At 51.9% G+C, this 14,597-nt stretch overlaps 1 protein-coding gene across 2 annotated transcripts in view; it reads left to right on the top strand.

The window, feature by feature from the left end:
• The window catches only part of XXYLT1 (xyloside xylosyltransferase 1), a 165,587-nt gene that overhangs the window by 22,006 nt on the left and 128,984 nt on the right, over nt 1-14,597 (top strand). For both annotated transcript variants that reach the window (XM_088793702.1, XM_019723388.3), the window contains exon 2: nt 7,273-7,420. In XM_088793702.1, the coding sequence (XP_088649828.1) occupies nt 7,273-7,420 (148 nt within the window). The remainder of the gene's footprint in view (nt 1-7,272; nt 7,421-14,597) is intronic.

The following is a 14,597-nucleotide window of genomic DNA, read 5'->3' as shown; positions in this document are numbered from 1 at the left end:
CATACGTATTTTAAACCCACTCACCTTTTTTCTCCCTTTTTTCTTAGCCTCTCCTTAGGTAATATTGTGTAGTCATAGTTCTCAGGTGTTTTTGCTAATTTTTCTAGTATCCTACCTATCCAGGTAAGTCCATAGGTATTAAAATGGCTGGCCTGTGTGCCCCCGAGACATCCCTGTGGTACTGCTCCGGAGGTGGGTGCCACATCTTGGGCAGCACTGGACGACCTAGGAGAGTGGGCAACCTCGGAAAATGACAAAGTGTCCTGGAGTCTGACTGCTCTGAACTCAATGGGCCCTCTGGGGGCCTCTGCTCCCCTGCGTGACTCCAGCTGTGTCCCCATCTCAGAGAGCCAGCAGGGGAGTGGGCGCCAGTGTGGACGGAGGCTCAGCGGGCCTCTGCGGGAGGGGGGGGGAGTGTGGGCAGCCCCCCTGGCTGAGGCCTGATGGAAGCTGGCCCCCATGCGTGTCACTCATTGGAAAATCGCCGTATTCTTTGGGAGGTCATAGGTCACGGGAGATTACCATACACACAAGCAGAGATCGAGGAATCTGGTGAAGAAGAAGACAGACCAACAGCCACTTGACTCCTTGGGGGGAGGTCGGCAAGACCGCGTGTCCTAAGATTTCATAGTCAGATCCTGATAGTGCGGTTTTCCCTCCCGTCTTCATCGCTGCTCCTTTCCCTCTTTACTTCCCTCTCATATTGTTTCTTTTGGGGTGGAAAACATTATTTTGTAGAAAACTGTCTTCTATAGTCAGGAAAGTTTAGTATTAAGTGGAAAAAATCAAAATGTCGTGATTGATAAAAGAGGCGCATTAAGGAATTACGATACCCACCGTGTAAGGATTGTTTGTTTTAAACAGAGGTCACTAAAAGGATTCTTTAGTGAGTGCATTTGTTTTTAAGGTGACTGCTCAGTGTTGTGCGATGGGAACAGCCAGGACTGGCTGTGTGTGGGAGGCGGGGGGCAGGTACCTACTTTTTTGGTCAGAGAAGAGCTCAGAGTTGACCTCTGAACTGACACGTGAATCACTTGAAGGATCTAAGCACCTGCAGATTCTGGGGGAGAACCTTCTGGAAACAGCCAGTGCAAAGGCCCTGAGGTATAAAAGTGTTTGGCATGTTTGTGGCATTGAAAACTGTCAGTCTAGGAGATTCTTTCCTTCATAGAAATATGCCTTTCTACGCAGTGCAAGTCGATGAGAAAACAATTTTGTTTTTTCCAGAAAAGCACTTTTCCTCCAGCTCTCGTTGGAATTGATTACAAAGATCACACAGATTAGGAATGTGTTTGTGGGAGCTGACCCGCCTTCGGTGGGGCCCACTGTGTCCCCACCCACTGCCCTCAGAGCAAGTCGCTGTGATACAGTTTCCCCCATTGTCCTGAAGGGTGCCGTGGGGCAGGGGAATAATGGGGGGCCTGCCCGTGTCTGAGAAATCTTAAACAGCTCCTCTTGGGGAACATGCCAAGTACTGGGCAGTTCCCTGAAAGACCCGCCCTGCTTCTTGGGCTCAAAGAGGCCTTTCCTCCTCTTTCTCCCCTTGTGTTCTGCCAGGCTGGCGGAGGCCTGCAAGCAGGGGCCTGGCACAGGGGGGCACGTTATTTCTGACTGTGAGGCAGGTGTCCTTACTCAGCGACTTTTTCTGACGTATTAGGACCTCTTCAACTCAGAATTGTGGTAATCTACCTACTGGTTTGGGTTGTTTTAGTAATTTTAGAAGCATGGTTTGCAAATGAGTACTCCATACTAAGCATGAAGAGTGTGGAAGGAACATGGCTGGGCATTGGCAGCCCCTCGCAGAGGTGGGACGAGGGGTGTGGGCTGAGCGTAGCAGGAGGGAGGACCTGGGGCCACTTTCCATCCCGGTCAGAGCACCTCAGCGCTAGGCAGCTCCGATTATTGCCAGGTAATATCTGGGACTACTTACTATAGAACGTATGTGTTCTGTCCTCAGATCTAGTTTTCTTGTCTGGTAAAGGCGTTCTAGCTGCACTGGAATGGGGTGATAATGTCAGCTGTTCCTTACCGAGCTCCAAAGCCCTTCGAGATGGGCACCATGATTCTTTCCCATTTTATAGAGGAGATAGAGTTTAAGTCTTTGACCTGGGTTGCCAGGCAACCAAGTGGCGGAGCTTACGTGTGAACCCAGAACTGCCCACCCCTTTCCTGGGCTTGACTCTCAGGAGGTACCTACTCCCCATCACTGGCGTGGTTCCAGCCCAAACTGGGTGCTCACAGAGCTGGGGTGATAACTCCATGGGGATGAGTTGCCCACTCACTGGTGGATGTTGCTGTTGACGGTGGCACACTTTCCTTGCCGAGGCCAGATGTTGCCACAGAATCCTTCCGACGCAGTGCTCTGGGCAGCTGCTTGAGGCAAGTGGACACCCATTTGCTGTTCCTGCAGTAAATGGATGCCAGCATATGGCAGGCTGTGCCAGGCACTTGGGTAGGTTTCCTAGAGCTTCGCGCTGTCACTCTTCCAGGGACAGTCTCTGATGGAGCCCGGGGAGGTGACGTTGTCCTGTGGCGCTGCTGTCTGTGGCTGCAGGAGCTGCCATTCTTCAACCCGGCCTTGGTGTTTCCTGGAAACCTGGCATCTCCTCATGTGCAGGGCCAGTCCCTGCCACCTCCCTCCTTGGCTCCAAGAGCATGGCCCGACCTGACTCCCAGTGGAGCACGCCAAGTGATGAATGAGCTTTCTCCACCAAGTTGAGCTAAGGCTTGGCATGGCTTTATGTCCCCAGTGAATGTTTAGGGGAGCCGTGGCCTGGCTCTTCAGGCCTGTCTGTGAGCCTGGTAATAACGCCTGCCCCTGCGTGCCACCTGGCTGGCCGTTCTGGTTGCTTTGGCCTCCCTGTGTCGGAAGTGTCGAGAATGTGCTGTGCATGGTGCATATGAGGCAGGCTTCCCCTCCCCCCACCCTCAAATTGTCCTTTATTAAGAGTTGAGGTTTACCAAAGTCTCGTATTACACAGTGCTCTCTCAACTGCATGCTTTATTTTGAACAACAAAGTACTGAGAACACCTTAGCCTGAAACAACCTCAGTCATTATTGAATTTGAGCACTTCTAGAAGTCACGTGACGACATGATTAAAAATAAACGGAGGCAAAGAAACGTAACAGATTTCGTCATTATTCCTGGGGTTTTGATCTCATAAGTGTGGAATATTGACACAAGTGAGTCTTTAAAGATTACTAATAAAAGGAGATAGTAAGTGGCTACAAGTCTATGATGATAGGCTGGTGAAAAACCAGCTGCTTTAATGATACGAACATGGATTCTTGTGGGTTGGGATACCATTTCCACTGGCAGCATCCAACATAAATTCACGAGGTGCTGTATCCAGCATGTTAAATGGATGACGAGGATGGTATGTTCTGGAAAACTGCTAGGGGGACTTGACTCTAGGGTTGATAAATGCATTCATGTTGAGGAAGCCCATGAAGAGTTCAGAGAGAAATCCTTTTGCAAGCTGGCTGTTGGAAAAATAGTTATTTTATAATAAATAGGATTTTTAAATTTTAAAATGTATAAAAATTAATAAAAGTTATGTCGTGATTTGACTTTCTAATCTATGTCCCTAAAAATCACATAGTTCAGTTGGTGCAAACCATTGTTTTGGGTCTTCTCATTGGCCAGTTGCCTTTGTTAGGGGTCGTCAGTCACCAACTGTCCTGGTTTTCTAGGTTATGTCCAGGGCTTCCTGTAGCCCCTGAGGGTGGGGGATTTCACCGAGAGGAGGAACGGAGGCAGGGGGCATTACATCTGCCCCTCTCCCTCTCTTTTCTCTCTCTCCATCACTCTTGCTTCTCTGAGCCTTCCGGGCAGCAGACCCTGGGCCGGGCTGGGCGTCTTAGTGCGACGGACGCCGACCCGGCTCTCGGAGGTCGTGGTTTGCAAATGTGTGTTAGACATTGGGAGGCCTGGGTGTTTTGATTCACACTTGCAGTGTCTGTGGTTTGCTTCTTGCTGCATAAAGTATATTCCATGGGACGTAATAATTTATCTTCAAGTAGATTTATTGTATGAAATATTCATTGGAGCAGGCTTTACCGTACAGCATTTGGAACAATGTACTGAGTACAGTTTGTCCTCATAAATCTGTTAATGCTGATGTGATGTAATTTGTCTCCTATGAAGCTTTGGTGGGAGATGGGGGCTTAAGTAGGGGAAGAAGCTGCCTGTTCGAATTGCTTTACCTCCCTTAGCTTGGCTGTGGCAGACCCTACTCTGAGTGTGTGTGTGTGTGTGTGTGTGTGTGTGTGTGTGTGTGTTTGGTTGCACATATCAATGCTTTCTCTCCCTTTTTAATGAATGCAGAGGCTTCCATTCCTGAGAGAGCCCTCTCGTCAGCTTCCAGCTTCTTGCCAAATGCCAGTTTCCAGCAGTGGTTTGGAGGCGTAATGAGACTCAGAGGGAAAAGCTGGCTCCTGAGTGAAGACTGATCTGTGAGGAGAGGGGGCTCAGGACTGGGGAGGGCGGACAGGGGGCAGGAGTAAGTGTTGTGTGGCAAACCTCGAGCGCGGTGCTTTACCTGCTTGCTTTACCCAGGTAGCCCTATAGCCACCATAGGACGTAGGTGTTACCACTTCTGTATTGGAGGCTCAGAGAGGGTTAGTAACTGGCCCAAAGTGCAGTTTCTTTAGTTCAGCAAACCTATTCTGATGGCCTTTCAGCGGGCCAGGGGCTGGGCGCAAGGCACAGGGCAGTCACAGCCTCTGGCCTCAAGGAGTGTCCCATCCGGCAGATGTAGAAACAGACCTGTAGAGGAGCCAGATAGGGAAGCGGAGCCTCTCCCCATATGATGCTGGGTGCACAGGAGGGCGTGAGGCGTCATGGGAGGTTGTGTGAAGGCTGGAGTGGTGTCCACGTAAAGTTGGAAGACTGGATAGAAGTTTATTAGGCAGGTGGGGGCTGGGCAAGGGGCTTCCAGACAGCGCAAGGAGCAGGCATGAGTATACAAGCACACGTAGACACCCGTGGTGTGGGGGGCAGCGTGGGGACTGCCGGGTTCAGTTCTGCCCCATCCCCAGAGGAGGGAGGGCAGAGGGCAGCCAGAGCCACTAGTGCTGGACCTCATGAGCCTCGCTGGGGCATTTTCACTATAACCGAGGGCAGTGCGGAGCTATCAGAGGTTTTGAAGTCAAGGAGAGAGGGAAATGAATTTGTATACATAGAAGATTACTTGAGAGATACAATAGGCTGGTTTGGAGGAGGGCGAGGCCGGAGGTGGGGAAACCCGCCAGGGTTTCTGATGCCCATGCGGCCAGGAAGGCACAGGGACGGAGTGAGGGCCGTGTGGTGGGGCAGGAGGTGAAAGGCGGTGTCTGGTGTGGATTCCCCATCTCAGGTGGAGAGGCCACAAAAAAGAAGAAGTCAAAGTAAGAGGAAAAAACAGTCAGGAAAAGGGTAAAGGAAAATAGTACATTAGAAGAGAAATGCACTATCAAGAAATTCAAAAAAGACTTTTCTAAAGAAATAAAAGAAAGATTTAAAGGGTCACAGTTAGGGAAGGATGAGGACTAAAGCAATATAGAAGTTTTCCAGAGTTTTTTAATAGTGTTTTAGAAATGTAAGTAGAGCTAAGGAGAAACACAGGGTAAATGAGTTCAGATAAAAACGGGGTTCTGGCCAAGAGCAGAACGTGAAGTAGGGAAAAGCAGGCAGGGCGGTTGAGTAGCGCTGCAGGGCTGCGGGCGATCCTTCTAACCCTCTGACACCTGAGGGCTCTGGGAGTGCCGGCCGGGCAGGTGCCACCATGCGACTGGGCCGGGAAGGAGCCTGGGCAGAGGGAATGACAACACAGAGCCCACCTGCTTGGGAACTTCTGGGGCACCACCCACACCTGTCTTTTCTCCTGCTGCCCGGGCCCCTGACAGCCAGCCAGTCAGGGGAATTGGGTGGCCTCTCCTTTTGCCGTTGGAGCCTATTCAGGTAGGTTCATGGGCCTGGAGTCGGCCTGGTAGTGGCTTAGCAGCGTGTGGCTGCCTTGCGGGCTTGTTCTGTCCTGCGGCTGCTAGGGAAGAGGGAGGTGGAAGAAGGGTCTTCAACAGATACCTTGTGAGGGTTGAAGGACGAGGAACATTCTGGCTTGGGTGCGTTCAGTGAGTGCCTTTTGTGTGCAGTGGAGAGTTCTAGCTGTTGTGGGCACACAGAGTGGCAGGAAAAACTTACAGCGAGTATGTGAGCAGGATGTGTGCTCATCTGGTACTGGGATGAAGCTGAGGGGTGGACGTGAACACAGACTGGGGCCAAACAGGGAGACCGACTCATCAGGGTCCCATTAGTGCTCTTGGCTGTTCTAGTCACTGGTCCTGCCGAGGCCTTCCTCCTCCGTCAGTCGCTGGTAAGGAAAGAGGATGCATTTATAGCTGGGAGAGAGCATGGGACAGGGACTGGAGATGAGGGTTCAAGGTCTGGCTCTGCCACTTATTAGCTAGATGACCTCAGGCAAGTGTGACCTCCGTGAACATCTGCTTTCTTGTTTGCAATCTGGAGCTGTCATAGTGATGTCTGCCTCGCTGAGGTCCCCGGTTCTCAGGGGGATCAGGGTGTGTATGTGAGGGTGTTTCATCAACGGCAGAGCTCTGTTGGGCAGCTGGTGGTATCTCTAGGCTCTAAGTATTCTCAGGAAGGTGGTGCCAGCTTGTACCTCTCACCGCACCTCCAAAGTGTCTGGGACACTCACGAAATGCTAGTTGAGTTGATAGATGAGTTTACTGTGCCCGGAGGCATTTGCCAGGCCCGTTTCTCAGGGACTGTCTCACTGTTCACACTGTGGGACAAGGGAGGTGCGGCCCCTGACTGGCCTACATGTGGGACGTGTGCAGTGGCTACCAGGAGCAGCTATGCTGGGCCGGTGTCGCCACGCACACACACTGAGGGTCCTCATTTCAGGACCAGACAGTTCCCGTGGTTTCCGGTCACTGGGCACAGAGCTGCCTTCCGGATGGGCCAGCGTGAAGTTCAGAAGCCCGAAGCAGACTGGGGGCTGCTCCTGTGCCTGTCCTCGCCCCCACCCTTCCCGTGGCACCCCCCCCATATGCGTGCCTGCACACCCTTCAACACTTTGTATCCCTGTCCTCACAGTCAGCCTCTGCTGACTCCCTGTTGTTCCCCGTTTCCTGAACTTGCACTAGGGACCCCCGGATTGTGGTCTTTGAGGGGCACGGTCTGTCTCCCCTCCGTGGGCCCATGTGTGGCTGGTTGTCTGGACCCAGTTTGCTCATGGCCGCAGTTTCCTGTTCCCTGTGCCCTCCTGCAGGTCGTCTTTCACGATGTCGCCGTGCTGACGGACAAGCTCTTCCCCGTCGTGGAGGCCATGCAGAAGCACTTCAGTGCCGGCTCAGGGACCTACTACAGCGATTCCATCTTCTTCCTCTCGGTGGCCATGCACCAGATCATGCCCAAAGGTAACCTGATGCCAGGGCAGCAGCCCCTCCGGTTTGGTGTTTGCGTCTGGTGCCCTGGCTGCACAGTCCTGCCAGCGCCCTGCGTCAGAGGAGCTCCACTGAAACACGAAGGAGAGGGTGCGGGGGCAAGCCATGCCCTTTGTGTAACAGAGAATGAGGGGCAGGGCCCTGGGTTGCACGGCCCCGGGGGCCATTCACGAGGACACAGTGTGGTGTGGTGACCCTAGACTGGGGGCATCTGGGCTCCAGCCCCAACTCTGCCCCTCTGCCCCCCCTCCCTCCCTGGGACTCACTTTGCTCATTTGATGAATGGCAGGTAGGACTAGATGACCCTCCCTCTAGATCTGTTAGTCTGTTCTTTCTAGTTTGAACCTGTACTTATCCGATTTTAAAATATCAAATCTAGATGTGAGAGGTGCAAATTGTGACTGAGTAGGACTTTGTTTTGAAACTCTAATGCACGATCAGTGTGTTTTCTGCGCTTTGGTCCCTCAAGAGTAGAAGAGATGTGACTGTCTGCTCTGTGATAGGTCTGCTCATCCTTGGACTAGAAGACTTGTTTGTGGGGGGGTCTCACATGGGGTGTCCCAAGCTTCGGGATTTTTCTCTTTCAACTAGCCCTTGTTTGATTCTGGAGCCCTGGGTATTGTCCATCTTCTGGCCATGATAAACCATGACCTGGGCCTTTTAGGGGTGATAAGGAGAGTTTTGGGGTCTTGGAGTAGCCGCTTTCCGAACTGTGACTGGTTGAGTTTCCAGCAGTTCCCAGACCAGACAACCCGACAGCCAGGCCATGTGCAGGCCTGCTGTTCCGGCCCAGCAGACCGGAAGTGAAAGGGGTGTGAAGAGCACCACCGTTTGATGGGGTCTGGTAAGCCGGGAATTCAGGAGTTGGAGGTTGACACGCGGTTCCCTTGGCAGATTGTCATTCCATGGGGACCTGTAGCGCATCCATTTGAGCTGGGGCTGTGTCTCCGCAAGGCAAGTTCCTGCGGCACGGAGGCCCCTGAATATTCTCTTAGCTGTAAGCCAGGGCTCAGGGACCTTCACAGGCAGCGCATCTGAGAGAGGACATGAGCTCACCAAAAAGCCACAGCGAAGAGAATCTGTGATTCTTCACGGAAACTAGGGTCAGCTCCGTGAGCTCCCCGAGTCCCTCCACCAGCCCTGTGAGGTGACAGATGAGGGAGACCAAGGACTTGAGTGATTTGCCCAGAGTTCTACAGCCATGTATGTGGCAGAGCTGGGATTTGAACCCAGGTCTGGCTGACATGGAGGTCTGCTTCTCCAAACAGCAGTTACTTCCCGCCTCTCAGATGGGCCGTATGGGATCACTGGTCAGGCCTGGTGCAGGGGCTGTAGGCCACTCAGACTAGAGGAAGGTGCGGTTCCTGCTCTCCTGGATTTGGGGGGGCCGGGGGGGAGTGGGGGGGAGACAAGACATAGCTGCTGGTCCTCACTCTGCCACTGAGCACTTGTGTACCTCTGGCTGAGTCAGTTTGTCTCTGAGACCTCAGTTTCCTAACCTGTACATGAGGAGGCTGATTTAGTGAACTGTTTTGGAAGGGTCCAGGCTCACAGGAATCCCCTATGGTGTTCTGTAGTTTGGGGAGCCGAGGGAAGAGGGGTTCTAGTCTTCCCCTACCTCTCCTGCCCACCCCTACTCCTAGCAGTCTATCTTGATTGCTGTATAGATCTAGGTCAGGCTGTGGAGCAAGATTCTATTTGGTCAAACGGTTCCATGATTAAACTACAGTGGTACCTCTGTTTTCTAACGTAACCAGTTCCAGAAGACAGTTCAAGTTCTGAAACGTTCAAAAACAGCGGACATCTAGGCCTCAGGATCTTGCACTCAGTGGGAGCAGCGTGACATGTTTGACTTCCGAGGCGTGATATAAAACCGAAACATTTACTTTTGGGTTTATGGCGTTCGTAAATCGAAATGTTCGTCAACGCGAGGTACTACTGTAGTTTGAAATGTCTCGACCAGATGGGCCTTTAGGGCCGGACCAGGCCTGTTCTCCTGCATGTGTGATTGGCCTTGAATGAAATGCTGTGACAGAAGAACTAACAAGGGACAGCAGGAGATCTGAGAGGAGGCGGCATTCCTGACTTTCCATTCCCTCCCTGCCTCTTCAGCAGTTAGCTCTCTGCCATCATGAGCTAAACTCTAGGCCAGGTTATGCTTTGGGGCACCAGAGAGAGGGGAAATAGTTCTACTTTGGGGACTGTCAGGGCAGAGAAATACTTGTGCCTAGGGAGGGCAGTGCATTGTTAAGTGCAGATGGCACCCGTTAGGGAGCCTCAGGCTGCCGTCCGTCTGCTCCTCTGACGTTGCCCTGCTGGTAGCCTGGTCTCGTCCAGGGTGATGTCTGCAGAGACAAGACTCTGGCCAGAGCTCTGCAGTGGCTGCACTAGATCAGATCACCGGTATCTCTCCAAGTGCGGTCCAGGCCTCTGAGGGGCCTGTGTCAGGTGACACAGGTGAGGAAGGAGCTGTGGGAGGTGTGCAGCGGGCAGCCCCGAACACCAACTCTGTCCTTGGGTTCTTCAGATGATGATAATATGCTGCCGGAGAGTCATTTCTGTATCTGCCCAAAGTCCGCTTCCTAAGAAGAGCGTTATCAGGAGTTATTAAAATCTGATAGTCACAAAATGCAACGAGGAAGGAGTCCTGGTGCCCCTGCGGAGTCGGGGGTGTTTCTGCCGAGCATTTTAGCTGCCACGCAGTACTTGGCCTCGTGTGACGCTCCTTCTGGGCACATCCTTTGGAGTTCCTGCAGTTTTCAGAAGGAAGCTTTGTTTTCAGGCACCGTTAGTGCTGTCTTGCATTTGTCATGGCTCTTTATTGCTGCCTTTTTGTATTCATTTTTTAAAATCATAGAAATTGCTGTTGTTTGGGGGTTTGTTGAAGATTTTGTGCTTGTGTGTTTGGTGTGTTCTTGCTCTTTTGGTTATTTTGTTTCACGTTGTTCTTTTTTCTCCATTAAAGTGAGAGTGGAGCATGGGTGGGTCATAAGCCCTTGATTCCATCAGGAAGGCTGGGTCAGGAAAGCTCTGTCTGACTTACGTCTCAGACCGGCCCGGCTGGTGTTTGCCGCAGAAATCCAGGTGGTTTCTCTCTGTCCAAGCCTCTCCTCCCACCGCTCCTCCAACTCCGTAGCAGGAGGATCACCCTTCTGTATTTCAGCTACCTCTAAAATAGATTTACGTCTTTTTTTTTCTGTTTTAAAAGTGACTTTGATTCATAAAGGGAATATCTGACATTAAAATAGAAAAAAGTTATCCTTTTACTACTATATAAACGTCATCACTATTAATTCTTGATTACCTCGTAATGTCTTCCCAACATGCAGCTCTTTAACAATTTAGTCAAAGTAGGAGTTGTACTATGTATATAAATTATTCTGAGTGTTTTTTACATATCAAAGAATGAAACTGAACCTTTATTTAAACTAAAAATAAATGAAAGAAATGGTACAAGTAAAGCTGTATTATAAAATTTTCAGTTAACGTTACTTATGACCATTTTCTGTGTAATCATAGTTTGAAAATGTTTTGAATGGTTCCATTGAGTAGATGGACCTTAGTTCACTTTATCTAATTTCCCTGTTCTCAGCTACCTAGATGCTTTCTATTTTTCTACGATCACAAATTGTACTGTGATGAATATATACGCACATAAAGATTATTTTCTCTAATTAGGGTTATTTCTTTATGGTAGCTCCCCATGGGGGGATTCCTGGGCCAGGAGTGACCCATACAAAGCCTGTGTTAATTTCCCCCTCCTGTAGTGTTGTCAGCTTATACAACTGAGGTTCTGTACAGCTTTCTAAGCCCATTGATGTCTGACCTCTTGGGGGGACCTCAGGCAGCCACATACGAGCCTCAGAACACTTGCTGCCACCACTTGCCAGGAGAGGAAGGGAGGAACTGAGTGAGGTCTGGCCATTTCTCCATGGTTTAGAATAAGCTGGGTCTCCTAGCTAAGTTTCTGATGCCTTGACCCAGAGCTGAATGCTCAGCCTCTCATACCCACCCAGCGCCCTGAAGCTTACAAAACCTGGTCCCCCCTCCTCTCCTGGGCCCCTCGCTGCAGCCATGCAGAGGGGGCCTGGGTGGGCTGGGTGGGGGCTGGTTAACCTCATGTGTTTTGCTCAGAGCGTCCTGGAGCAGCGCTGCCCAGACCACATTTGCAGAGTGAGGAACAAAGTGGCCCTGCAGGCAGAACTCGCTGGCTCTGACTTTGGTTAAATCTTGTTTTTCTTTCCATTGCTTATTGGATTGGTCATGTGTGGCTGGCTGGCAGGTCCGGCCCTGACACTTGGCTGGCCATGTGTCCTTCACAGGCATGCAGCCACTCTCGGCTCCTCACTCACACACCACAGGGCTTTTATCTCCTCCTGTTGGTGGTGTTAGGTTTGTCCCCACTGGAAGCATCTTAGGCAATGGAAAAGAAAACATTTTTGCCCAACTGGAGGGCGTGGAGAGCAGCTCCTCAGGGACTGCAGCTTCTTTCTCCAGTGTCACATGGCTCTTAGGAGTTATTGGCTCCGGCTTAGTGATACGGGCCATAAAAACAACCCTCACCGAGGCTGAGCCACGATGCCTGGTGTGCGAGTATGACTGTGGTGGGGCTCGCCCTGGGCGGGGGCGGCAGGGCCCGGACAGTCGGCAGTGTGTAAGGCTAGCCAGCGGCCCCGGGAGACGTTCCTGTAAGGATCTTGTTCTGTGGTCAGCCATTTGCTAATAGACTCCTCTGCCAGGGGTCTGGTGTTCGTATGACGCGGTGCTAACCGTTCTAGTGTCTTAGAGATGTTTGCTGCTTTCGGGGATCGTGGCGGTGGGGTGGGTCGCATGGTCCAGCAATTAGGCAGGATGTCGTGAAGGCCACAGGGAGACCCACGCAATGCTGAGCGTTTCTGAAGAGGACGAGTCACAGGTTTTTGGCAAGGAGGGGGCTTCAGGGAGGAGGAGGTACTAGAGCTTTGAAGGGCAGGTAAAGTTTCATTGAGTGGAAACAGGTAGGGAGTGGTTTAGGCAGTTGGGAAGAGGTGTGTGTGTTTGGGAAACAGCACATCACTTTTGACAACCATGGTAGGGCACAGGCTGGGAAGTGGTGGGAGAGAAGACGAGTGAGGGAGATTGTCATGCCCGGTGGAGGCTTGGATGCCAGGCTGAGCGCTGGCCCCAGACACAGGAGGCAAGGCCTTTGTGGACATTTTGCCAGGCGGGAACCAGCCCAGATCCATGCTTTAGGAAAGCAGGTGCGTCTGAGCTGGGGGACGGATTGTAGGGGGAGTTGTTGGGGTCCAGCTGCATGTATTTTTTGAGTGTCCGCGGAGCCGGGTATTATGGACAGGCTGTGAGAGACCTGGAGATAGACTCCCTGGCCTCAAGCAGCAGCTAATCTAGAGTGGGCATGTGTGTACGTGTGTATGCACAGGTTGTGTACCAAGCATGTACACATACAGGAGGTGAACTGTCGCATCCACTGAGACCTGACAGGCGTCCCCAGCTTTTTGCACAGCTTCCCTCTTTCTGTGAGAGCCCAGGGGCTACAGAGGTCATGACACTGGCTGCTGCAGGAACAATTATGAACTAGCTTGCAGCTTTTAGCAACTCTGTGGGTTCAGAAAAAGAGGAAATAAAATTAGGAGAGAATGTAGAGCAGACAGTCTTCCACTCAGAGCTCCAGTTATGGGGTCATAAACTCCTGTAAATGCAGTGCAGATATGCCTACCATGGGACCGCTGCCTGTCAGGGCTCTGCACGTTAGTGTGAGTTAACCACACCTGGTCGCCTTCCTCTGGACCCCAAATGGAGATAGATGCCCCAAGGGAATGAAATGAATAATATGTGTGTTGGATAAATGAATGAGGTTGAGGGAAAGGTTGAAGGGAGGAGGAAAACAGTATTTTGGAGCCTAATGTTCTCCTGGGGTCTTTTGGAGATAGGCTCAGTGTTACCTTGACAAAGCCGAGTCCAGGTGAGGGAGGGTAGGAGGAGGGAGCCTTGGTGAGGTCTGAATCCTGGAAAGGTCCAGGAAACTCTGTTTTCCTCCTTAGCACTCTCCTTCTTAGGCCCTGTGAGTCTTGCCCCTGGGCCGTGGAGCCCAGGCTGGGGCCGTGGAGCTAGGCTTTAGCCATGCTGTGTATTCACTTGGCTTCTGTAGCTTGGCCGTGGCACTGGACTGTTTCACCCTCGTTTCTGTTGGTGTGGGGCGTCCAGACATTCCAGTTGATTGACTTCCTGATTAGCTGTGGACAAAACCAGCTCCATATGAGCCAGGCGGCTTGTATACCTTGGGCGCCTGTGGGGTTTGAAGAAGCCACAGGCTGGTCTGTGCCCATTACGGCGTCATGTTTTCAGCTGCCCCGTGTTTCTGTTGGTTCCCTCCCCGCAGGTGAGGAGTGAAGTTCGCACATTGTCCTGTGTCTACACAGAGGAGGGATGGGTTCGAGTTGTGGCAGCCTCTCCTGACACGCCTCTGGTGGGGGGATTGGCACCTCTGCACTCAGGATTCCCATGGTCACTGGCTGTGAGCATGCTGGCAGCACTGGGTCTAGACTCCTGTGTGTGCCTGGGAGGACTCAGTCGGGGTCACCCTTGGGGTGCGGAGACTATCCACTGACTGGCTTTGTTTGGGTTATTCTGAAGAGGGGGCATGTGAGGTGAGGAAGAGGGTGTTCTCTGCCTGTCCATCCGTCACTACCCCGCATCTTTATAGAGGGTGTTTGTGTTCACTCATAAGGGGGGTGCAGCAGGCACCATGGTCCCATTTTTAAGACAAGGGAATTCAGGCACAGATGGGGGGCGAGACTTCCCCAGGGTCAAAGAGCCTGGCTGAGCAAGGACAGGACCGAGGCTCCCTGACTCCCAGCCATTGACACCGAGGACGTCCCTCAAACGTGCCTGACGTGGGCTACAGGCTGGCCGTGCCACGTTGCTCATGTTTCCAGGCTTACCTCAGGCCTGGCCTCGGAGATTGTGTGGGAGGGTTTGCTTTTGTGGAAGCTTCTCTTTGTGTGCCCGTGAGTCAATCAACCAAAATTTGAGGGCCAGCCCTGCCCCTAGCCCTGTGCCTGAGGCTTTGGGGTAAGCAGAGAAACTCAATTTTACCTCAGTTTCCTCTCCCCTCATCTGTGAAGTGGGAATAATTTCACCTTTTCTGCGT

Source organism: Rhinolophus sinicus, chromosome 17 (assembly GCF_057876585.1).
Source record: "Rhinolophus sinicus isolate RSI-liver-muscle chromosome 17, RSI-T2T, whole genome shotgun sequence".
Classification (NCBI taxonomy): Eukaryota; Metazoa; Chordata; class Mammalia; order Chiroptera; family Rhinolophidae; genus Rhinolophus; species Rhinolophus sinicus.
Note: the sequence above shows the minus strand (reverse complement) of the source record. Positions and strands in the feature narration are given on the sequence as shown.